We start from the raw sequence: 23,731 nt of genomic DNA on the forward strand, positions 1-23,731 counted from the left end.
CTCCTGCAGCCTCCCCAGGGGCCAGCTGAGGTCAGCTTCCCCTGGATAGAGCGCACATGGTGGCACGGAGTGACCTGCAGGACCTCCAAGCAGAACAGAACCGTAATCCATGACCGCGGGAATGGGGTCAGTGACATCATTTATCACCTGAGTATAATCTTTTGGCTTGGACCAGCTTGTGGCCAGCTAGTCCGGGAGCCACAAGCTGGGTCTTTTCCACCTCCTTGGAACCGGAGCCAGCCCTGTGTGGCCCTCCATGGCCCGCTTGGTGGAGCTGCACCCTCCCGTGTTTATCTAACTTCCCTGACCCCGGCAAGTGCTCATCGCCTTTTTCTCCTTTTCTCAGAAACCAGGACACAATAGGAAGCGTTTCTTTGAACTTATTAAAAAATCCAGACTTGTAAATTAATTTGTCCGTGTTGTACAAAGGCAGTGCAGATGGACTCATTAGCATGCACACAACAAATAATTATAGATGAATTTTTAGCTGGCCTGCCTAATGCGCTTGCTGGGTTAATTATGTCAATGTATAATTACATCAGCCCGGGGAGACATAATGGCATACCCCGCTGAGCAGGCCCCGCAAATGACGGACCGTGGGGGGAGTGCTGACAGAGGAAAGACGGTGGCCTCCCCGCGCACCTGCTTACCTCGGCACAAACACCCACTGTCCGCGCCTACCACCGCCTAAAGCAGGCAGGAGGAGAGAGAAAATGCAGAATCAACCTTGTTCCAGCCAGACCTGAAGGCCCTGCGTACAGGCCCTGCTCTACTTCTTCCATCGGCAGATATTTACTGGGTCAGACTGGGTCAGGTTTCGTTCATCCAGAAGGGGTCCAGGGAGGGAGCAGAAACAGATGCAGTCCCGGCTTTGGTGGTGGAGTTTCAGTCCAGTGTGTTAATTAGTTGGACTTGCAAATGAATGAAAATTGTAAGTACAATGAGCGCTGAGAAGGAAAGGTGCAGGTGGCTGGGAGAGCTTGTATCGGAGGACTGACTGGTCCAGGTGGGCTCCCGGAAGAAGCGTCATTTGAGTTGCAAAGACGAATAAGCATCAACTAGCTGAAAGGGGTAGGGGAGGGCGGGGTGTTCCTGGCAGATGCTCCTGCTTGTACAAGGGCTCTGGGGTGGGAAGGTGCATTTGAGGGACTGAGAGAAGGCAGTGTGACTGGAGCTAAGAAAGGCAGGACTAGCCAGGGCTTCCATTTGTTCTCAGCTGACCAAGTGCCAGGCGCCATGTTGAGCACTTTGCATGGATCCTTATTACAACCCCATGAGGTAGGTACTTTTACAGTGAGGCACAGAGAGTTATTAGTGTCTTTTTGCCAAGGTCACACAGCAGTCCCAAGAAGCAAGTATGAGTTAGACCAGGACCCAGGGATCCAACTCCAGGGTCCGTGCTCTTAATCTTTCTGCTCCCCAGCAGAGAGCAGTGGCCAAGTGTTTGCTGGCAGATCCTGGTGGAGGAAGCAGGAAGAGTGAGGGCTCTTGTGCATTCAAAAGGACTGCAGACCAGACCCAGTCCCCTTGGTCTGGAATGAGGGGGACTTGGCTTTCTGGGACCCCCATGAACACCTGCTTGCAGCTACTGGGGTTAAAATGTTTACACCACTGCAACAGGAAGCCTTTGTGGCATCAGAGAAAGATCCAGACTTAAATCTCACCTCCACTCTTCAGCAAGTCACCTGGCTTCACTGAGCCTCAGTTTCCTCATCTGTGAAAATGAGTTGACCAGGGGATGCTGGGAGCATCATGGGAACCTGTTCCCGTAGATGGGCTTTGTAACCTGGATGATGCCAGACCAATCTCTGGCATCATCCAGGTGTTCCTAGTACCTGCCCTAGGTGGGGAGTTGGCCAAAGCCACCTGGAAGAATAGGTGCTGGATTCTAGATCTGAAGAAAGAGGAAGTGCTCGTTAGGTGACGGCAGAAGAGGCAACAGAATTTCAGGCAGAAGGACCTGCACATTCCTCCTTTTAGCTATTGGGAAATGAGGAAGCATCTAACATCCAGGTGTGCATTTTCAGAAAAGCCATTATTTTATCAGCCCGGCATGTCCCAAATGATATGTTGGTCCAGGTCCACTGAGAAGCACCCCCAAGGATTATGTGTGCAAGGATGCTTTGGCGGGGAAACAGGTGAATGAAAATTTGGAGGGAGCTGAGAGAGGTGGGGAACTGGGTGGAAGCATCCAGACCATGTACAGCCAGCCTGCAGAAGCCCTGGACAAGGCCATGGAGGAGTTCTCTACCCTCAGAGCAATCCCACGTCCCCAGGATCAGGTCTGTCTCTACGTTCGCTGTCTGCAGGCATTGTCTAGAAAGACCTGTGGGAAGGCTGGCCTCAGAGTGATGGATTTCAGAGCAGAGTCCTTGCTCAGTGATGTTCCCTGTGGCTGGAGGCATGTAAGACACAATCTCATGGCTGCCACAGATGGCATCGTAGACTCAGAAAAATGCAGTTGTTGTGACAGTTGTTACTATTTCCAGTTGGATGGGGCCCCCACGTCCATGGGAATGGCACGTACTCCTCTGGGCAGGTGCCTGGAGAAAGCTGCTTCCTCATAATTCAGAAAGTTCACGTTGCTCCCCTGAGCCATCAGAGTGACTCCAGGTGGCTCTCATGAATGGTCCCCCCACCCTTGCTCCCTGTGGAAGGACCCACCAGGCCCCACAGCCTCAGCCTGGGCGTCCTCCAGCCCCCACCACCACTCCTGGCCTCTTCTCTCTGCAGACCCCGGGCCTGTGTTTGAGGCAGCGCGCAACCTAGACGACAGACTGCAGCCCCCCAGCTTCGACCCCAGCGGGCAGCCACGGCAAGACTTCCACACCTTGTGGAAGAGGCACCCTGAGCTCCTCAGCTCCAAAGGTACTGAAAAGGCCTTCACAGGATGAACATAATAAACTGATCTTTGGGTGTTTGGCAGCCAAACTCAGCCACCCTGGGGACGCAGGGAGCTTCACTTCATGATTTTAGATGCAAGATGGCACCCTTCTGTGAAACAGATCAACCCCAAATCCCAGAGGCTTAATACATTTGAAGGGCGGGGAATTGCAGGGGATGTTCCATGCAGTCACTCAGGGACCCACACTGTGATGGTCCTATCATTTTCAGCTTGAGACATCCAGAGTCAGAGTGAAAGCTGACAACCAGCCAACAGGCAGAGAAAGTGTGTAGAGGGTCACACAAAGGTTTATGCACTCCAGGCATGAAAGTGGCACACATATCACTTCTGACCACATCCCATTGTCCAGAATTCAGTCTTATGGCCACACTCTGCTGCAGAAGAAGCTGGGAAATGCAGTCTGGCTGTGTGCCCCGGAGAAGGGAGAAACAGGATGTAGTGAACACAGCACTGTCTCAACCCCAGATGAAACAAGTCAAGAACTAGCAGAGCTAAAAATATTTAGGTATACATCTATTGTGATAAAAATGTTTGAAAGCCAGAGAATGATGAACAAAATTCAGCGTGGTGGTTACCTATGTGTGGTAGGTAAAGTTGGAGTTCACCATGGGCAGGGGAGGGAACAGGCGTGTGAAAGCCATTGATTATCATCTGATTCTTCTGTATTTATTGAGCTGCGAGCCAAGCACTGCCATGGCACTGAGGACACAGCCAGGAACGAAACTGACAAAAAACCCTGCCCTTGTGCTGTTGACCTTCTAGAGAGGCTGATTTTCAACCAGTAAATTAGTAAAATATTTCAGATTTTAGGTGGTGAGAAAGACTGGGAAGGAACGAAACAGTGAAGAAGGGAAGCATCAGGTATAGGGTCGCTCGTCTAAGGGTTGAATGAGTAGGGTTCACCTCAGAGACCTGCAAGGTTACCTTTTTTCTATAAAAGGCCAGAGAATAAATATCTCAGGATTTTCAGGCCATACAATTTCTGTAGCAACCACTCAACTTTATGAAAGCAGCCATAGAAATATGTATGTGAGTGGGTGTGGCCGGGTTCCAATAAAACTTTATTTACAAGACGGGTAGTGGACCAGGTTTGGTCTGTCGGGAATAAAATGTGCTGAGGCCTGTCAGATGAAAGCTTGACACAAAGTTGCTTCTCAGGAAATGCCCGCCCTCACACACCCCCCATTTCACAGCCCCCACTCCCCTGCCATGTAACTTGTGAACACCTACCGTGTGCCTGGCCCTGGGCAGAGACTTATGGCGATTAAAATACAGCACTTGGCCAGCTCTGTTTCTGTACCTGAAATACCTGCCCAGCCATCCTGCCTGACAAGCCAGGAATGAGCAGTTCTTCACCCCCAGCTCATATGTAGACACCTCTGAGGTCCCCCAGCAGAACTGTCACTCCTTCCTCTGAGGTTCCTCTGGAGTTCGAACTTCCTTCTGTATGGTGGTTGTGGGAACTGTCTCGTGAGAGCATTTGCTCTGCATCATGTGCTGTTCACACAGCATCTCACTGTCTTCTGGATCAACCTCCTGAGGAGGCCCCATTTTGCAAATGAGGAAACCAAGTCTCAGAGACAGCAGGTGGCCAAGTGGGGATTCAGACCAAGGGCTCTTAACCTCAGCCCTGCGCTGCATCTCTCCTTGAGGACTTGTCACTCTGCACCATGATTGTCAAACTTTGTCTTTTTGTTCACTGCCGTGGCCCCAGTATCTAGAAAATTCCCAGTGCGTGTGTGTGTGCGTGTTTGCACACGCGCGTGTGTGTGAACGAGCCAGGCCCTGACAACTCTCAGCCCCTCGAGGGGCTCGCGCTGCAAACCGCCAGCTTTGCACTCACCCTTCTGTGCCAGGCTCACAGTAGAAGTTTAATAACCAGGACAGAACTTAACTGAGTCCCTGGGTTCTAAGGTCAGGAGCCCAGGTTTTGGAATTCTTGAGCCCCCACCCTCAACAGCTGTCCCTGAGCACCCTCTCCCCCACAGCGAATTCAGCACCAAAGGCACACACTGGTCCCTAGGATGAGCCACCACAGGGCCTGCAAAGGTGGGCCTGATGTGGGCCCTGCCCCAGGCCACCTGCAGTGAGGCGAGCGATGACTGAGCTTCTGAGTCATCACCAGTGGGGAGGGGAGAACAGTGTGGCTCCTCAGTAAGTTAAACCTGGAGTTACCCTGTGACTCAGCGATTCTGCTCCTAGGCATATACCCCGAAGAGCTGAAAGCAGGCGCTCCAACAAAAACGTGTACGCCAGTGTGTACTAGCAGCACTGTTTACAATGTCCAAGTGGTGCAAACAATCCAAACGTCCATCAACGAGTGAATGGAGAAAGAAATTGTAGTATATGCATAAAATGGAATATTACTCAGCCGTAAAAAAGAATGAAGGCCCAATAATGCTATAACCTAGATGGACCTTGAAAACATAGTGAAAGAAACCAATCATACAACGACATACATTGTGATTGCGTTTATATGAAATGTCCAGAATACGCAAATCCAAAGACAGAGAGCAGATTGGTGGCTACCGAGGCTGGGGGAGGGGAGAATGGGACTGACTGTTTAATAGGGACAGGTTTCCTTTTGAAGTGGTGACGGTATTCTGGAATTACTGGTAATGGTTGTACAATATTGTGAATATACTAAATGTCACTGAATTATATACTTTATAATGGTTAAAATAGCGAATTTTATGTTATGTATATTTTATCACGACTTTTTAAAAAAATAAGGCCAAGGAGGCAGGAACAGGTCTGAGCGGGCAAAGGAAGCCTCTGGGTGTGCCATGTGAGGCTGGCACGGTGGGAACTTGACTTTCACGCACACACCTGCCGTGGCTGCAACCCGGCAGACCTCGGTGACGGCAGATCCCAACAGCTGTGCTCTCTCCAACACCGAGTCGAGGAAATTGATTCTTCTCACAGTGCTTTTGATAGATCTGTTTTGCAGAAAGCAGCTCTGGCTGTCACACCGCTCTCAGCAATGGGTGTTTTCCCTCATTTTCCTTCCTCCAGAGCAGAGAGAAGGGACGTCTCCGGCCGGGCCCACGCTGACCGAGGGGAGCCGCCTCCCAGGCACTCCCGGCAAAGCCCTCCTGACAGAAACTTTGCTGCATAGAAATGAGACAGAGAAACAAAAGTGAGTGGAGGAGGAACGGGAGGGCTCCTCCTGCTGCCCCACCTGGCTGGGATGTGGGACCGGGAAAGTCACCCGTGCCCAGAACACCTGGGGAATCCAGATGCAGGTTGAAGATGGAGACATAGACTTAGGTTCAAGCCCCACCTGAGCAGCTCAGTGACCAACCCTGGGCAGGTCAACTCTGAGCCTCAGTTTCCCCATCTAGAAGATGTTGGTTTATTAGTCAGGGTTCTCCAGAGAAAACGAACCAGTAGAATTTTTTAAATTAATTAAGAGATGTATTTCAAGAACTTAAATCACACGATTGGCAAGTCTGAATTGGTAGAGCTATCTAGTAGGCTGGAAACCGTCAGGAGCAGTTAGTGCTGCAATCTCAAGGCAGAATTTCTTCTTCCTCAGTTTTGTTCTTATGAGCTTCAACTGATTAGATGAGACCGACCCACATGATTGAGAATATCCTCCTTTACTTAAAATCGATTGATTGTAGGTGTTAAATACATCTATAGAATACTTCACAGCAACACCTAAATTAGTGTGTAATTGGGTAGCTGGGTACTGTAGCCTATCCAAGTGGACACATAACACTGACCCTCACAGGTGGTATCAACTCCTAGTCTTCTATGAGAATGAAACGAGATAATGCTGTACATGCTTAGCCCAGCACTCACACGGAGCGGTGCTTGTCAGTAAATGGTTGCCCTTATGGTTGGTGCCGTGGTAATACCTGGATTTTCGGGGCATTTCTAGGATAGTTTTATGGTGGTCATTAGATTTATCCTTTCATTTATTTACTTATTCCTCCTTTTGTTCATTCCACATATTTATGGACCCATCCGCTGTGGCAGGCACTGTTTTAGGGACACAGCAGTGAATCAGATGGACAAAACTCTCTGTCCTCCTGGAGTTTACTTTCTAGTAAGGGAGACACAAAGGAATCAGATGAAGTAGATGCTGTGTTAGATGATGATAAGGGCTGTGAGGAAAAACAAAGCAGGGGAGGGGGAGAACGGGACGGAGGGCTGAGGTTTTAAAGAGAATGTTAGGGGAAGCCTCACTGAGAAGGCGAGAAAGGCCCCAAAGGGGTGAGAGAGTGAGGCTGGCAGGTGTATAGGGAGAAGGCGTTACAGGCAGAGGAACAGCTAGTGCAGAGGCCCCAAGATAGGAACATGGCTGGTGCACCTGGACAGCAGGAGGTGAGTGTGGCTAGAGTGGAGTGAGCGAGGAGGAGGCTGCAGGATGTGTGTTCAGAGGTAAAGCGGGGAGTCTCTGAGCCAGGAGTCTCTGAGCCAGGCAGTGTAAGGCCCAGGCTTTGCCTAAACCCTCCCGCAGTCCAGCGAGGGCCCCTCTTTCTCTGCTGCGGCGCTTGCATCACTCCTCAGCTAGGCCCCAACGGGCCGGCTGGGCATCCCGAATTCTTGCCACAGGGAGGGGGAAAAATGCCTCCCCGGGACAGTAGTAGTAACTAACAATACTGAGGGGACACAAGGTGCTGTGTAACACACTGAGCATGCCTCACAGCACCCTCGGAGACAGACCCCATCAGAAGCCCCATTTTACAGATGAGGAAACTGAGGCCCAGATAGGCAAGGTCACTGGTTACTGTAGCCCTCCCCCGAAAATGCTGCCAGAAACTTAACTGCCAGCCATAATGGGGGCCACACGTCAGCAAACAGCAGGGCAGCCAAATGCCTGAATGTCACATTTAAGGACATGTGTTGTGGTTCAGATAGAGGTGCAGATAACAGGGAGTGGTCGAGGGGAATAGGAAGCCGGCATGGGGCCCAGGCAAGGCTCATCCACATGGACGTGAGCAGAGCTGGCATGAGCAGGGCCGATCTCTCCACAGGGGCCTTCAGGAAGTACAGATCACTTTGGCAGCCAGACTGGGGGAGGCAGAGGAGAAGATCAGGGTCCTACATTCAGGTATGTATCTAACACGCGGCGCCAGCCCTCACACTGCGCCCCAGCCCTGTCAGTCAAGGTGGAGGAGTGGGACAGGGCCACTACGTTCAGTGACACTGTGAACACAGGTTCAGGTATTCTAGAATGAGGAGGGCAAGAACGAGTTTGGAAAGGCAGAGGAAAGACCCATATTACCCAACGGGGGTCTGAGCTGCAGTCCCTGAAGGCTGTGCTACTGAAGAGAGGGTTTGAGATAGAATTAAATTGGGGTGGTAGATGGAGGACCCTCAGCAGCCCAGCACACAGTCAAGCCAGTCGGGTTCAGGAAGCAGTAGGGAAGGGTGGGGCCTTGTCTAAAAGAGGTAGCTGCTGCTGAGCACTGGCCAGGCACTGCCTTATGGCCCGACGTGGCCAATCCCTTCAGTTTCTCTAGAGAAATCAGAAATCTGGAATTTAATGAGAAATCCCTCATTATAATATACATTTATTTGTTGACCTGGTTGCTCCTCCCTCTCCCCTCCCCAACCAGGTCCAGACCTCAGGGTGCGTGAGCTCATGGATGGATGGCCCCACCCAGGTCCTGGAGTGACCTGAGGATGTTGGGGGCCTCCTACCCCAGGTCATTGGACAAACAGCCCCTCCTCTTGTCTGGGTCTCCTGAGATTCAAATACTAAAAGGGGGTCATCTCATCTGCCCTCCCCACCCTGGTCACTGCACGTGCCTCCCGCCAGCTTGAAGCCCTCTAGTGCATTGGCCAGAGACCAATGCTGCTGTGAGAATCTAACGCCTGATGATCTGAGGTGGAGCTGAGGCGGTGATGCTAGTGCTGGGGAGCGGCTGCAAAACGCAGATGAAGCTTCACTCACTCGCCTGCTGCTCACCTCCTGCTGTGCGGCCCAGTTCCTAACAGGCTTTGGACCGGTACCAGTCCACGGCCCGGGGAGTTGGGAATCCCTGCGCTAGAAGCAGGAAACTTACTACCTGTTGCCACTTCTAAGCAAGAGAAAGTTCTTCCCTCACTCCCCTAGGCCTCATTCTGCCTTTCCAGCCCTGAAGCAGTAGGTTCGCCTTCCCAGGAGTAGGTGACCTCACCCTGGCTCTTTATTTCCTTCCAGCGCTAAAGGCCACACAGACAGAGCTGCTGGAGCTGCGACGGAAATACGATGAGGAGGCGGCATCCAAGTAAGTGAACATCGTGCTGAGGTACGCCGCCTCCCCGCGACCTCTGCCTTAGGCACCCGTTTCATTAAGCACCCTCTGCTCCCCAACCCCATGGACGCAGCTGTTCAGTGGTTATTTGCTGCGCCATTCATGCAGCACAGACTACGTGTGACATTCCGTGCCACAGGCCAAGCAGCTTCTACTGGTCAGAGGCCTCTGTTTCACCGCAGCCTCCTGGGGCTGTCCCCACTCCCCAGCTCCACAGTCCAACCCTTGGGGCCGTGTCATTCGCGGAAACGATTCTAGACTCAGTGTTCCCTAAGGATTTAAGACATCACTTATTCCACAAATACTTACTTAGCACCTGCCGCGTACCCAGTGCTGTTCCGGGTCCCTGTAGGAAACACTAGAACGTGGTCCCGACAGACGCCGGCCGATGTGCAGTGATCATTCTTTCACAGACACGTTGAGCCCAAGACTGTTCTGGGCACGTGGTAATGCCGTGAAGGGAAGGACCTAGAGCAGTGAGAGAATAACAGGAAGGGGTGGGTCCTGTTACCGAGGGTCATCAGGGAGGACTGCCCTGAGGAGACGCGCTTCAGAATGAAAGATGAGAAGGAGATGGCCATGTGAAGAGCACTGGGAAGGGTGCTCTGGGTGGCTGGAAGAGCTCGTGCAAAAGAGGGCCCTGACCTGCGTGAAGCACACGTGTGGCTTTGAGTCACCAAATGCTCCCCACAGACCTCCTCTGGCCCCCACCCCACACCAGGCAGAGGGCAACCGAGGTGGAGGGGGCCTGTCCTGACCCCTTCAGTGCTGGAGGGAGAGAGACAGCAAAATAAACGAATGAGCGCCACAGGGGTTGAGAGAGGCCTCCTGGGAGGGCACTTGGGAGCTGGGTTTTAAACCTCGGGGCCTGTTTGAAGAAAGCATTTGAGGTGGAAGGCACAGCAGGGACGAAGGCTGAGATGGGCAGCTTCAGAGAGTGGGCCCCTGGTGGAGACGAGAAGCTAGGCTGCAATACTGAGGCCCCATTCCCATTTCTCCGTAGCCTGGGTTCTTTTCCCTGCAGCCTGGGTTCTCCCCAGTAGAAAGGATGGAAAGCAGCCTCCTCACCCCTCCATTGGGAGACCCTTGGGTTCAAGCAGGGGCTGTGGTATCAGGATGGGTGGGGGCCCTGGCAATGGCCAGAGCCCCTCCTCAGGGCCTCATCTTTCTGTCTTAGGGCAGATGAAGTCGGCCTGATCATGACCAACCTGGAGAAAGCGAATCAGGTGAGGAGACGTGTGCTGAGGGCTCATTCAGCCCCTGTCGGGGATCTCGGGCCAGGTCAGGAGGACAGGGCTAAGCTCAATCAGTATTGATGGAACTACATGCCACACAAAGTTCTGGGGTCAGATGTCTGGGACCCAGTCCCTGAGCTCCTGGAGAAGAGAGCGCGAGAGAACAGACAGAACAATCAGAACTAGGGCGACCCAGGCGGCAAGTCAGGGAAGGGGCACCTGACCTGTAGTCAGGGATCGGGAAGACATCCCAAAGGAAGGGCCATGGAGCTGAGACCTGACGAATAAATCGACACTGTGGAGGGAAGGCACTGCAGGACAGGGAAGAGCCTGGGTCAAGGCCAGGAGGCAGCCTGCGCAGCAGGCAGGAGGCTTCTCCAGGTGTCTTTGGACAGCGAGAGGACAGAAGCAGAGCAGTGATCAGTGATCCCCGCCCTTAGTGGCTATCCCAGGCCAAGCTGGGACCTGGGTCTCTCACAACCATACTGAGTAAGAAGCCAAGGGTGGTGATGCAGGGCAAGCCCGGGTCTGCTTCTCTCCCTCCCTTCCCACCTGGGGTCCCCTCCAGCCTCCTTACTTGATCCCAGCCATGCCAGCCAAGCACTGGGTGGACCGTCTTCCCTGAGGACCCATCTTCTAGTCCCAGCCAGGGTCCATGCAAGCCCTTTAGCCTCTCTGAGTCTCAGTTTTTACGTTTATAAATGGGGTTCCTTAGCCTGCCTTCCTCCAACTTCACATGTGTTGCCGTCACAGTGGGAAAAGCTTCACAGTGGGAAAAGCTGGGCAGGACTTAAAAAGTCAATAAGATGTGGCCACGCAGGTCCAGTATGGGGTCCCATCAGCCCACAGTATCTCTGTCCCACTCACTGCAATGCTACCAGTCGGGGACATGGCCAGGAGGGGCCAGCAATGTGACAGGGCAAGTGGTCATTTCCCTGTGGGTAGTTGAGGAAGGCTTCCTGGAGGAAGACACCACAGCTGTGTTCTAAAGCCTGGGTGCTGTTCTCTTGAGGAAGGCATTACAGGCAGGAGGCACAGCAGAGGCAAAGGCCTGGAGGTACGGCAGTGTGGGTGTAAGGGCAGGTGTCCTTGGAAAAGAATAACATTTTTTGGTTAATTTTCGAATAAGTGATCCACTTACATAGTTCGAAATGGAAAAAGCTCATACAGGCATACCAGGGAAACTGTCTCCCCTCCCCACTGGCAGCCTATCTTACCAGTTTCCCAGGTCTCCTTCCAGGAGTCCATTCACAAGCTCATGAATATATCTATTTTTATTCCTTTTTAAAACAAAAACAGTAGTATACTGTACACACCCTCCTGAACCTTACTTTCTCCACATCTTAGAGCCCGTTCCATGTTTGTATATAAAGCAATTCCTTCGGTGCTACAGCAGCCTGGTATTGCACCACATGACTGACGCACCATCACCTGGCCCAGGGGACGGCAGACTTTCTGTACAAGATCAGAGAGTAGATCATTTCAGCTTCGCAGGGCTCTGTCACAGCTGTTCAGTTTTGCCCTCGTAGAGTGAAAGCATAGGCAGTATGGAGACGAATGAGCGTGGCTGTGTGCCAGCAAAACTACTTGAAAAAACAAGCAGTGGACTGCAGTTTGCCCCGCAAATCCTGTCTAACCAGTACCCTATTGATGAACATTTATGGTATTTTCAATCTTTTACCATCATCATCAATATTGTGGGGAATAAAAGAGTACAGATACCATCTCATAGATGCCCAAGCCACTGTATCGGGTAAATTCTCAGAAGTGGGATTGCTGGCAAAGGGTCTGTGCATTTATAATTTGGCAGATGTGGGCAAACTGCCCTCTGCAGGACTGTACCAATTTACACTCCCTTCAGCAAGATAGGAGAGGGCCTGTATCCCTGTAGCCTCGCCAGTCCTGTGTGTCATCAAATTTTTGGATCTCTGCAATCAAATAGCCTTAACTAAGAAAGATCTTAAGAGCAGTTTGAATAAGAAGCATTTTTTGAATGTTTATTTTTTCAGAATATGAAACTAAAACCTGCTCATTATGGAGAGTATGGAGAAAAAAAATAAATGTCATCAAATTAGGTGTTTAATATCCTGAACATGAACCAAGAGGATTCTGGAACAGAGCAGATCAATATTATTACTTACATAGTAATAACCATGCCAGTTTGCCCCAGTTCTTACCCTAGGGTGATGAGATGAGAACCAGATGTCAACCTACATGCACCAGAGTTTGCGCTGTAGATGAGGAACCCCCCAAACATGAATCTGTAATTTCATAGGGGAGGGACCTTCTAAGAGAGGGATAGAAATTTATCCCTCGAGTGTCATGGTGAACAGAAGGGCAAGGATCCTGGGTTTTTAGCATTTGGAATGCAAATTCTTCTCTCCAGGGGAAGATAAGACTAGTAGCTGTAAACCCAGCTTTACAACACAGAGGATATCTCCATGGTCTGGGTCTCATCCCTGCCTTGAAATGTAAGCACACACCTCCAGGGAGATAGATCTCTGGAGTTCTCACCAGCTCATCCGTCATAAATTGACTTCCAGGGCTCGTCTTTTAGCCCAGATCCCAAGTTTCAGTCATATTTGCTTAGAAAGCCCTAACTGCAGAAATATAAAAATAATTTTCTCTATAATCCCGCACACTCAAAACCTTTCCCAAAACAAAACTGACTTGAACCATTTCTGGAACAAGGCAGGATACCAAAAATAAATAATAAAATCCATTAAGTAAATAAATTAACAAATGTGCCCATGAAGTATGTGGGTCTCTGTGTATATATGCTGGGCACAGCATCCTACTTGTCAAGGTCAGTGTGTAAGTTAAACATAATCACTATGACTGTGTCACTAGCTGAGGGTGAAAATAAAGCCACAGCTCTTTTAATTTTCCAAGTAATGGCTCAAGATCCCACATATCCTGTTGATGTTTATAAAATTAACCAGTTATTGACACATTTCTATGTGTCAGGCACCAAGCTAAGATGCCTAATGGGTTGTGTTTTACCAAATCACTTAATTAAAAAATAGCTCTATGAGTTGCTTTTATAATCCCCATTTCACAGATAGAGAAACTGAAGCTGGGGAGATGAAGTCTCTTGTCTGAGGGAAGCTGTTCACATTTAGATGCTTCCTCCCAGGCTTTTTTCCTCAGAAATGTTTGAAGAGTTAAGATCTACCATAGACCCAATTCAGTAAACTGCTTCATTCTAATTTAATAGTATTTCAACATGCCTCTGCAGTAGATGTATTTCATTTCTCCCGTTTCACAAAAGAAAAACTGAGACCCAGAGAGAAGAAGTGACTTGCCCAGGGGCCTGCAACAGCTGAAGGGCTGGGGAGCCACCTCAGCAGATGCCCCATCCAGGATTTACTCCACAGCTCGGGACAAACGTTAGCAGACAGAAGCAGCCTCGAAGTGTGTAAAAACTTGCCAGTCCTATCAAGGCAGCATCTTCCTTTCTGCCTTAGCGGGTAGGGAATGTTCTAGCTCCTCTTGGGATCTGAAGGACCCCAGGGAACACAGAGCCAAACAAGGGACCCAAAAAGTAGGACCCTCGGAGCCCTGCCTGCCCACCCTGCGCCTGAGATGATCCAGCGCGCCTCTTAACCATGCTCTCCGGTTCTGCTCCCCAGCGAGCCGAGGCTGCACAACGGGAGGTGGAAAGTCTTCGGGAACAACTCGCCTCTGTCAACAGCTCCATCCGCTTGGCCTGCTGCTCCCCTCAGGGACCCAGTGGGGTAAGGATGGTTGGGGAGCCAGAGGGAAAGGTTGGGAAAGGGCATGTTTGTGGGTGTGACTATTTGGGTTGATCGTGTACGTCTTTGTGAAATTGTGCAGATGGATGCATGTGGATCTCTGTGTGCTTACAGTAAGTATAGCATCTTAATTGCCAAGGTCATTGTGTAGTTAAATATAATTACTGTGACTTACTGCCACAACCAAGGGTGAGAATACAGCTACAGCTCTTTTAATTTGTCAGGCTCACGCTTCCGTATATCCTGATTAACCGGAAATCCGCTATCTTCCTTTGGAGGCCCCCATACCCCCCCAGTTGTCCCAAGAATGCCAGGAACCTATTCAGGCCAAAGAGGGTCATCTCTATTGCCAGATGCTCTGCAAGAGCGGGTAGAAGGATGAGTTTGATCAATAGAACAGCAGTACAGTTTTGGTGGCTGCCACCAGGTGTCACTGGTGACTGCTGGTCTCCCACTGGTACAGGCTCTATGGGGACAACCCGCTGGTTCTCAGTTCCCTACCAGATCCTGACCAAAGCGAGGCCTCATACCAAGATCTGAGGTTAACGCTCATACTCAGTCACTGGTTCCCAAAACATGCCGGGGTGATTCCAGCGTGGTTTCCGAGGAGCCACGTGCTACGAGGAGTCAGTCTTCAGTCGTCGACCTTGAGGTTCCTGTGTCTGGCCTCGTTAGTCAGTGCGTCTTTCTCTTTCCTCGTGGTTGGTGTCCTTTTGGGGTCCTGGAGTCGTTTCCTACCAAAAGATTTTAGTCAGAGCCATCCCAACCTACCCGTCTGTCATGTTAGGTGTCTCTGTCCCTCTTCCAGAAAGCCTTGGGTTCCATGTATAAATTGGTCCATCTACTTTCCAGATCTCTACATACAAAAGGCATTAGATTCATGATTCCTTACGTAACAACAGGTCTGTGCCAGGGTCATTTGCTGTCTCCGCGCATGGACTTGAAGTGACCAGCATAATTTTCACCTCAGCTGACACCCTGATGCACAGGCCCATGTGTCTGTGTCTGTCTGTTTGAGTATCGTCATGTGTCTCTGCGACGTGTTACCATGTGCGTGTGTGCCTATTCGTGACCTTTGGCAAATGACTACAACTTTAATCTAACTGTGCCTCAGTTCCTTCACTTGTACAAGCAGGATCTACATTACAGGGTTATTGAGAGGACTGCATGTGAAGTACCTAAAATGGTACTTGGCTCAGTCTATGCTCAGTAAATATTTGATGCTGCTGCTGCTGCTGCTACTACTATTAGTGTTTGATGTGTCTGGTTTTACACACAAGAGCATGCAGCCTTTTTGAGCCACATACCTGTCTGTGTGTGTCTGGTGATGTGTCCATATGAGTGTGTCTCCTTGATGCCTCTGTGTGTGTGTGTGTGCGTGTCAGCGTGAGTATTTAGGCAGGTATGCCTGTCGGTGTGTGCTATGTCTGTAGGTGTGTCCACCTGCGTGTGTCCTAGGAGGCAGTGTGTGTGTGTCAGCGTGCCTGGATGTCTGCATGACACAGAGAGTGAACACGAGAGAGACTGAGTGCGAGAGAGCTCGTGAGGAGGCCGCAGAGAGAATTTGCCAGCGGCTCTTAATTAAGCCCCGTGGAACCCGGCAAATGCCTGTGCTAATCAGCCACAGGGAATTTTGCTGGTTTGGGGGCGAGCTTTTCTGAGCGCAGCAGTGGCGCTCGATGCTAATTAATTTAATGTGTTAATGGCATCCGCTTCCTGTTTTAATTGGCATTTATCTCCATGGAAGAATAGCCGGGGTTGGTAGTGGTGGGGTTTTTTTGTTTTGCTTAGTTTTTATAACACTTCTTAGGTTCCTTTATAACTGCCTGACTTCAGATTCCCTCAAACAGCAACCTCTCCATCTTTATTCGGGACAGAGGGACCATTTTCTAGAACCTAGAGAAGCTGTGGATCTTGGGGCTGGTGGCAAATTAGGAGGAGGAAGGAACCACTGCTAATGTGGCCTGTGGCTGGGCCGCAAGGTCTCAGGTCTAACTCTGTGGGTCTCTCATTGCTTAGAATGGGAACACCCTGCTGGGGTGGGACCCACACCCATGTTACAAACCCAAGCCTTTGTCTCCGCCGTTCCCTCTGCCGGGAACAGCCTGTCCCCTCCACTTCCTCACCCAGCTATCTACTTCCTTTTTTGTTGTTCTTTTTTAACAAATATTTTATTGAAGTATAATATACATAAGGAAAAATGTACATATGAGTGTACAGCACATTGAATTTTTCAGAATGAACACGCACCGTAAGCAGCATCTAGATCAGTAGAACGGTCCCAGGCCCCGAGAATGAACACGCACCATAAGCAGCATCTAGATCAGTAGAACGTTCCCAGGCCCCGAGAAGCCCCCCATGTGCCCCCTTCAGGTACCACTCTCCAGGGAGAGCCACCCCCTGACCTCTAACAGCACAGATGGGTTTGTATCTGATGTTGATTGAAACACACACACACACACACACACACACACACACACACACACACAAACTTTGGTGTCTGGCTGCTTTTGTTCCAAATCTGGGAGAGTCATCCATACTGTGTTGGAGTAATTGTAGATTATTCATTTTCATGGCTGTGTAGTATTCCATTGTGTGACTGTTCCACAGTGTGTCCACATCCTCTTGCTGGTGGACACTGGAGGGTTTCCAGTTAGGGACTTACAGAGTGGGCTGCTGTGAACATTTTGTCTTGGTGTCCATGTGTCTCGGTGCACAGGCGCCTGTATTTCTCCTGCATATATACCAACGAGTGGAAACCAATGTTTACCTTTAATGGATTCTACCAAGAAATTTTCCAAATTATGAACATTTTCTTGAACTTCATCATGGTTTAGACACATTTTCCTCCATAAAACCTTCCCTGCTCACTGCCCCTCCCCGCGCCCCCCCCCCAGCCCCCAGTTTAGTTTCAAGAATAGAAGGAAAGGCATCCAGGCTGATAGGACCTGTCTGAGCAAAGGCCCATCCTATGAGGAAAGCTACGGGCCTGTCAGAAGCGGCTGAGTCACACTGGGGAGCACAGCACCAGAGTCCTACCACAAATACGGATCTCCCATTATGTTTGGGACTCGAGTGGGGAGGCCAGCCCTGCAGCCTCCTGCCCCATATCTCTCAGCTCCTTCAAGTCCCACTTTGTCCTCAGGATAAGGTGAACTTCGCGCTGTGCTCAGGCTCACGGCTTGAGGCTGCCCTGGCCTCCAAGGATCGGGAGATCCTGCGGCTGCTGAAGGATGTGCAGCGTCTCCAGAACTCCCTGCAGGAGCTGGAGGAGGCCTCTGCCAACCAGATTGCCGACCTGGAGCGGCAGCTCACGGCCAAGTCTGAGGCCATCGAGGCAGGTCTTGGGGGGAGGAAGTGGGCAGACGGGAGATGGGCGGGGCATCCCTGGCAGGAGGACAGTCCCAGCTTCACTGTCTTTGTTTGTTCCTCTAGAAGCTGGAAGAGAAGCTCCAGGCACAGTCTGACTATGAAGAAATTAAAACAGAGCTGAGGTACTCTGCAGAGTGGGGCTCCACTGACCCCTGCCCTCTTCCCTGGCTGGCAGAGTTCTTCATCTTCCTTCCCCCTACCAGACCCCACTTCATGGTGCCCTTGTCTCCTCTCCACTGGCACCTTGGGTGTCATGCTTGGTCCTTTGCCATCAATAGCTGCCCATAGGAAGACACACAAGGCAGCCTCATTGTGGGAGCTATAATAGGGTGGGGGTAGTGGGGGTAGTGATGTGTTGTTCAGATAAGCTCAAACTGGCCTTTGTGGAGTCGGTTAGTGCAGCACCCCTCCAGGTAACATGGGAACCAGTTCACAAGCCTGGTCCTTAGAGCTGTTGTTAAAATGAGTCCAGGGTTGTGCAGGGTTGGGGGGTGAGGGCAGTTCTTCTCCATCAGGGAAGATGAGCTGGAAGCGCCTCTCCCAAGGCCCCTCCCCTAGCCAGAGAGCATAGCTGGCCTCATACCCTCCGCTTTCTCCGGCAGCATCCTGAAAGCCATGAAACTGGCCTCCAGCACCTGCAGCCTCCCCCAGGTGAGTGTCCCCTCCCCTCTCCCTGCAGGGCCAGCTGACCTGAGAGCCTTCTAGCAACCACGCCCTCTCAGCCCGGCTTCTTCTCTCCTCAGAGCATGGCCAAGCACGAGGACTCGCTGCTCATGGCAAAGGAGGCCTTTTTCCCTGCGCAGAAATTAAATCCTGCTGGAGAAGCCCTGTCTCTTGGGCAGCCCTGGTAGGGAAGGGGATGTTCTAGGGGCTGAGGGGCTGGGTGGGGGCTGCCGCGCATCTCTGGCCTTCTCCATGCCCACAGACCACTGCCTTCCACATGGGCAGGAGAGCGATGGAGGAAAGGGGTGCATGCTGATGAAGCGCCTGGCACCAAGCTGGGCACCATGCATGGCTAAGCCGGCTGGCCCACAGGTGTCCACATAAGCCCACGCCCACATTCAAGGATACACGGCTCACTCAGGCCCTGCTAAGGCCCCCAAAGGCTCCACTCACCCCACCCTTCATGAACAGTAGGATGAGGTCACGGGGCAAGGAGGGCGTTCACACTGCACCCCACAGCAGACTGCTGGGAGTAGCTTCCAGACGTTGTTCTCCTAAATTGCCTTCTCGGCCTCTTGTACCTTCTCCCCACACAATGGGTCCACGACCTTTCAGCTGTGTAGGCCCATCAGATACGCTGCTGCCTCTGTTTCCTCGTCTGTAAAATGGGGACAGTGACAGGGCCTAAATGCGTAGGCCGGGCAGGTATGAGGCAGGCAGGCCCCTGGGAGCGGACCCTCCTGCTGGGGGAAGGGGGATCAGGCTGAAATCCCTGCCCCAGGTGAGGTGCTGGGCCCGTAACAAGTGTCTGGTTAGTGTTCTTGATGGTGGGGGGGAGGGCTCCCTGGAACCAGCGTTTATTCCGGGACTCGAAGGATGAGGATTTGAGAATGGGGAAGGGGGTTGCTGGCCCAAACGTCCATTGTTGGCACTTAGTACTGCTGGGCGCCTATAGCACTTCTCTTCCCCACCCCTCTTCCCCCAACTTCCTCTCTCTCCCTCTGAATTTCTCTCGTGTATGTCTCGCTCCATCTTGTACTGTCTCCCTTTTTTCTCTCTCTCTCTCTCCCTCTCTGTCTTTCGCTCTGTCTCTGCCTGTCTCCCTCTGTCTGATGCTCACTGTCTCTGTCTCTCACGCGTGCGTGGTTTCTCTCTGTTACCATTTCTCTCTGCCTCTCTTTTCCTGTCTGTCTCTCTCGTGTCTGTTTTTCTGTATCTTGTTATTTCTCTCCTTGTCACTCTCTCTCTCCCGCTGTCTGCTTCTCTGTCTTACTCCCTCTCCCTGTCTCTCCTCTCTCCCTCTGTCTGTCTCTCTCTAGAGGAAGACCCTTCAGAGGACGATTCCATCAAGGACTCGCTGGGCACGGAGCAGTCCTACCCGTCCCCTTCGCAGCTTCCGCCACCTCCAGGGCCAGAAGACCCCCTGTCCCCAGGCCCCGGGCAGCCCCTCCTGGGCCCTGGTCTGGGCCCTGATGGCCCACGGACTTTCTCGCTGTCCCCCTTCCCCGGCCTGGCTTCAGGGGAGAGACTGACAGGGGACGCACTGCTGTCCAAGCACATGATGCCCCCCGCCACCTTCAAGGGAGAGGCAGGTGGCCTACTAGTGTTCCCCCCGGCCTTCTACGGCTCCAAGCCCCCCACAGCCCCTGCCACTCCAGCCCCTGGCCCTGAGCCGCCCGGGGTCCCCGAGCCGGCCGATGGTGGCGTGGGCAGCACAGCCGGGGCGGGGACCGGAACAGAGGAGGAGCAGCTGGACACAGCGGAGATCGCATTCCAGGTGAAGGAGCAGCTGCTCAAACACAACATTGGGCAGCGAGTATTTGGCCACTATGTGTTGGGGCTGTCACAAGGCTCCGTCAGTGAGATCCTGGCCCGGCCCAAGCCCTGGCGCAAGCTCACGGTGAAGGGCAAGGAGCCTTTCATCAAGATGAAGCAGTTCCTGTCAGATGAGCAGAATGTGCTGGCTCTGAGGACCATCCAGGTGCGGCAGCGAGGTGAGTGCCGGCCACGGGCCTGTCCCACAGCCAAGCCCGGGGCACAGGGCTGGCTCTGCCACTTCCATCTGTTTGGTCTGTGGCAAGAGGCTTCGCCTCTCTAAGCCTTAGTTTCTCCCTCTATAAAATAAGGAAATATATCCTCCCCTCCTTCCTGGGGCCTGTGACTTCCCTCTCCTCCCCACCTGGCTCTCATGGGGCAGCTCAGGCTGATAATGGTGGGAAAAGGCTGGGCCCCAAGGACCCCACAGTACGTCCAAGCTTCGGCTTACCCATCCATCAAGTAGCCTGGGTACACAGCCTTGCCAGACTTGATTTTGGGGGTAATCCAGGTGAAGGGCCCAAGCTCTGACCTCACAGACACCTGAATTTGAGTCCCAACTTTGCCCTCCACCCACAGGGTGACTTCAGGTAGCTCACTTTGTGTCTCTGTTTCCCTGTCATTCTCCAAGGGTGGGTTAAATGAATATAAAGCTTGACAACTGTTAGCTATATTGATGATTGCCATCATTGTTGTTTTTATTATTATTATTTCAAGCCAGAATCACGTGCAGGTCCACAGTTTGCCATACAGACTAGCTCAGTGGTCACTCTGCCACACACTCATGGTCTGGCCTTGGCCCTGCTCCTGGGACTGACCACACCCAGCTCCTAGGACTGGCCCCTAACATGCAAGTCCCCCCAACAGATGCCTCCTTGCCTCCTCCAGGCAGTATCACCCCGAGAATCCGCACACCAGAGACAGGCTCGGATGACGCCATCAAGAGCATTCTGGAGCAGGCCAAGAAGGAAATTGAGTCACAGAAGGGGGGTGAGTATGGTAGGTGAGGTATCTAGGCCTGGAAAGTGCTGGATCTTTGCTATCCAATATGGAGCCATTAGCTACACATGTCTGTCTCCATTCGGATTAATTCAAATTAAATAAAATTACAGCTTCGGTTCTTCAGCCTCACTAGCCACATTGCACCGGTGACAAGTGGCAACCGTATGGGAGAGCACATCTCAGAACATGTCCCTCGTCACACAGTTCAGTTGGCGGCGCCGGTCTGGATCATCCGATGTCCTCAGCTTTCAGGAGGTGCAGTAATGAGGAATCACACGGGACCTTCCACACAGACACACAGAGGCCTGAGCCTCGGCCCTGACCATGGACGTCCCCCTTCTTACACCTCTACATTTTAGTCCTCAAGGAGACATTGCTGTCCCAGCTTCCTCCTGCCTCTCAGACCACGCCATCCCCACCTTCTCCTGGGGCACCGGATTCCTCTCCTAGTGCTGCTGTTAGCCACAGACTATGTGGCTGAAAACCAAACAAATTTATTATCTTACGGCGCTGAAGGTCGGAAGTCTGATCAGCCTCACGGGACCAGTTGAGGTGTTGACAGGGCTGCGTCCCTCCTGGAGGCTCTAGGGGAGAATCCGTTCCCCTGCCTTTCCAGCTTCTAGAGGCCTTCTACGTTCCTTGCCCTGTGGCCCCTTCCTCCGTCCGTCAAGTCCAGCATCATGACCTCTTTAGTTCCCCTCATTGTCTTGCCTCCCCTTAAAAGTACACTTGGGATTATGTAGGGCCCACCCAAATAATCCAGGGTAATCCCCTCATTTCATGATTCTTAACTTCCATCACATCTGAAAAGTCCCCTTTGCCATGAAAGGTAACTGGTATTCACCAGTCCCAGGGACGGGGCTGTGGATCCACAATGCACTTTTCCTTTAGCCCTTCAAGTGCAGGATTACCCCGGGCTCCACCCCAGACCCTCTGACTTTCCTATTCTTTCTAGATGAGTTAATCCACTCCAGGAAGTTCTAACCAAGAGCAGCACCCAAATTGTTCCCTGTCCAGGCCAGACTCGTCTCAAAAGTTCCAGAGCCACAAGCCAACTGCCCTCTGGACATGCCCACCAAGGTCCTCACTGGCATCTCAAACTCAACATGTCTGAGGTGGAACTCACTCCCTCCCCAAACCCTTACTGAGGAATAGGAACCCGTCACAGATGGTGCTAGAAACCCAGAGTGAAATGAGGGGCTATCCTTGACCCCTTGCCCCTGGAAGCCAGTCAGCCACCCCATTTAGGGGTCACTCACCCTCTTAAGTGTTTTTTCGAGCTTATCCATCCCCCACCCCAGTTGCCACCAGCTTAGTGAACCACCATCATCACTTGCTGGGACTTTTGCAATAGCCTGTTCACCAGTCTTGCCAATGACATTCTAGGCCCTACTCCACCCCACTTTCCACCTAGAGGCAGAGGTATCTTTCTAGAGCACACATAGTCATGTCACTAAGAATCCTTCCGTGGCTCCCCGTTGCCCTCAGGATAAAATCCCAACTCCTCGGCAAGGCCTGCAGTCTTCAGACTCCTCCTGATCCCACCATGTCTCTCACGTGATCTGTTTACAGTCATGCTCGTTTATCCTCATCCCAGACACCTCTCACGTGACCAACCCCTACTCATACTTTATGACTCAACTCGGAAGTCATCTCTCCAGGAAGCCTCCCACCGTGTACAGAGAGATTGGATACTGCCCCTCCTTGGATCTCCCAGAATTACCTGTGTGCTTGGTGCAGTGGAGCCAGACTGGACTAGCTGCAAATTCTGGCCCTGCTATTTATTATAGGTTGTATGATCTTGGGCAAGTTTGCTTAGCCTCTCTGTGCCTCCATTTCCTCATCTTTAAAATGAAGACAGTGTTAATACTCTTTTCTTAAGGTTGCGTGAGGATCAATCAAGTGAGACCACGCCTAGCCAGCACTCAGCCTGGGACCTGGCATGTAAAAGGTGCCCCTGAAGCTTAGCTGTTGTCGCAGCCAACATTATCATTATCGTAGCTCTGTTGTTGCATTTGTTCATGTTACAAATGACTCTGCTGATGTGGCTGTCCCTCCCATTGGTCTGGGGGCTTCCTGCAGCCAGGGACCAATTTGCATCCTTCCACTCAACACGGAGATACAGTTCCTGACTTTAGAACAGGTTTCAGTGCTCCCGCTCCATTTTGCAGTGTTCTCTGCCCCCTGGCGGCGACTCAGAGCAAGTGTCTCGATTCTCAATCCTCTACTTGCTGGGAGCCAAGTTTCCCAAGGGCCCTTCCTCCTGCCTGGTTCTTGCGGGGAATGAAGGCGGGCTTACCCTGCTGGGAGCCCACATAATCCACCGAAACCCTACTGTGTATACACTAATTTCTTTGTCAGCTCCTATAACAACAGAGAGGCAGTCATTCAGTAAGCACTACTGTGCGCTAGACATAGATTACAGACGTGGATGAAACATGATATTGGGTGAAAAGAACCAGAAGAATGATCTAATCTCATGTTTAGATTAGATCGTTTAGTCTCCCACTAAACAGACAGGACAACTACGGCCAAAGCAGGGGAGACGTGCTGTTACACAGAGCCCAAAGGAGAACCCGAGTCTCCTGACTCCCTGTACAGTGCTCTCGCAACTGGAGGGTCAGAAACAAGGCACCAGGGAAAATAAAAAGGCAGCATCACAGCAGAGGGAAACATTTGCACGAGTAGGCCAGCCAGGGGGTTTCCACTCAGGGTCTGGGAAGAGTTCAGCAG

The 23,731-nt window shown here is 51.7% G+C and overlaps 1 protein-coding gene across 1 annotated transcript in view; it reads left to right on the forward strand.

The window, feature by feature from the left end:
• The window catches only part of CUX2 (cut like homeobox 2), a 181,757-nt gene that overhangs the window by 142,485 nt on the left and 15,541 nt on the right, over nucleotides 1-23,731 (forward strand). Inside the window, 13 exon segments of the mRNA XM_025045507.1 lie at nucleotides 2,734-2,868; nucleotides 5,921-6,044; nucleotides 7,891-7,967; nucleotides 9,063-9,129; nucleotides 10,334-10,382; nucleotides 14,024-14,128; nucleotides 17,292-17,483; nucleotides 17,582-17,640; nucleotides 18,121-18,169; nucleotides 18,262-18,324; nucleotides 18,326-18,365; nucleotides 19,501-20,175; nucleotides 20,885-20,986. Of these exon segments, the coding sequence (XP_024901275.1) occupies nucleotides 2,734-2,868; nucleotides 5,921-6,044; nucleotides 7,891-7,967; nucleotides 9,063-9,129; nucleotides 10,334-10,382; nucleotides 14,024-14,128; nucleotides 17,292-17,483; nucleotides 17,582-17,640; nucleotides 18,121-18,169; nucleotides 18,262-18,324; nucleotides 18,326-18,365; nucleotides 19,501-20,175; nucleotides 20,885-20,986 (1,737 nt within the window).

This window comes from Pteropus alecto, unplaced genomic scaffold, assembly GCF_000325575.1.
Source record: "Pteropus alecto unplaced genomic scaffold, ASM32557v1 scaffold213, whole genome shotgun sequence".
Taxonomy (NCBI): domain Eukaryota; kingdom Metazoa; phylum Chordata; class Mammalia; order Chiroptera; family Pteropodidae; genus Pteropus; species Pteropus alecto.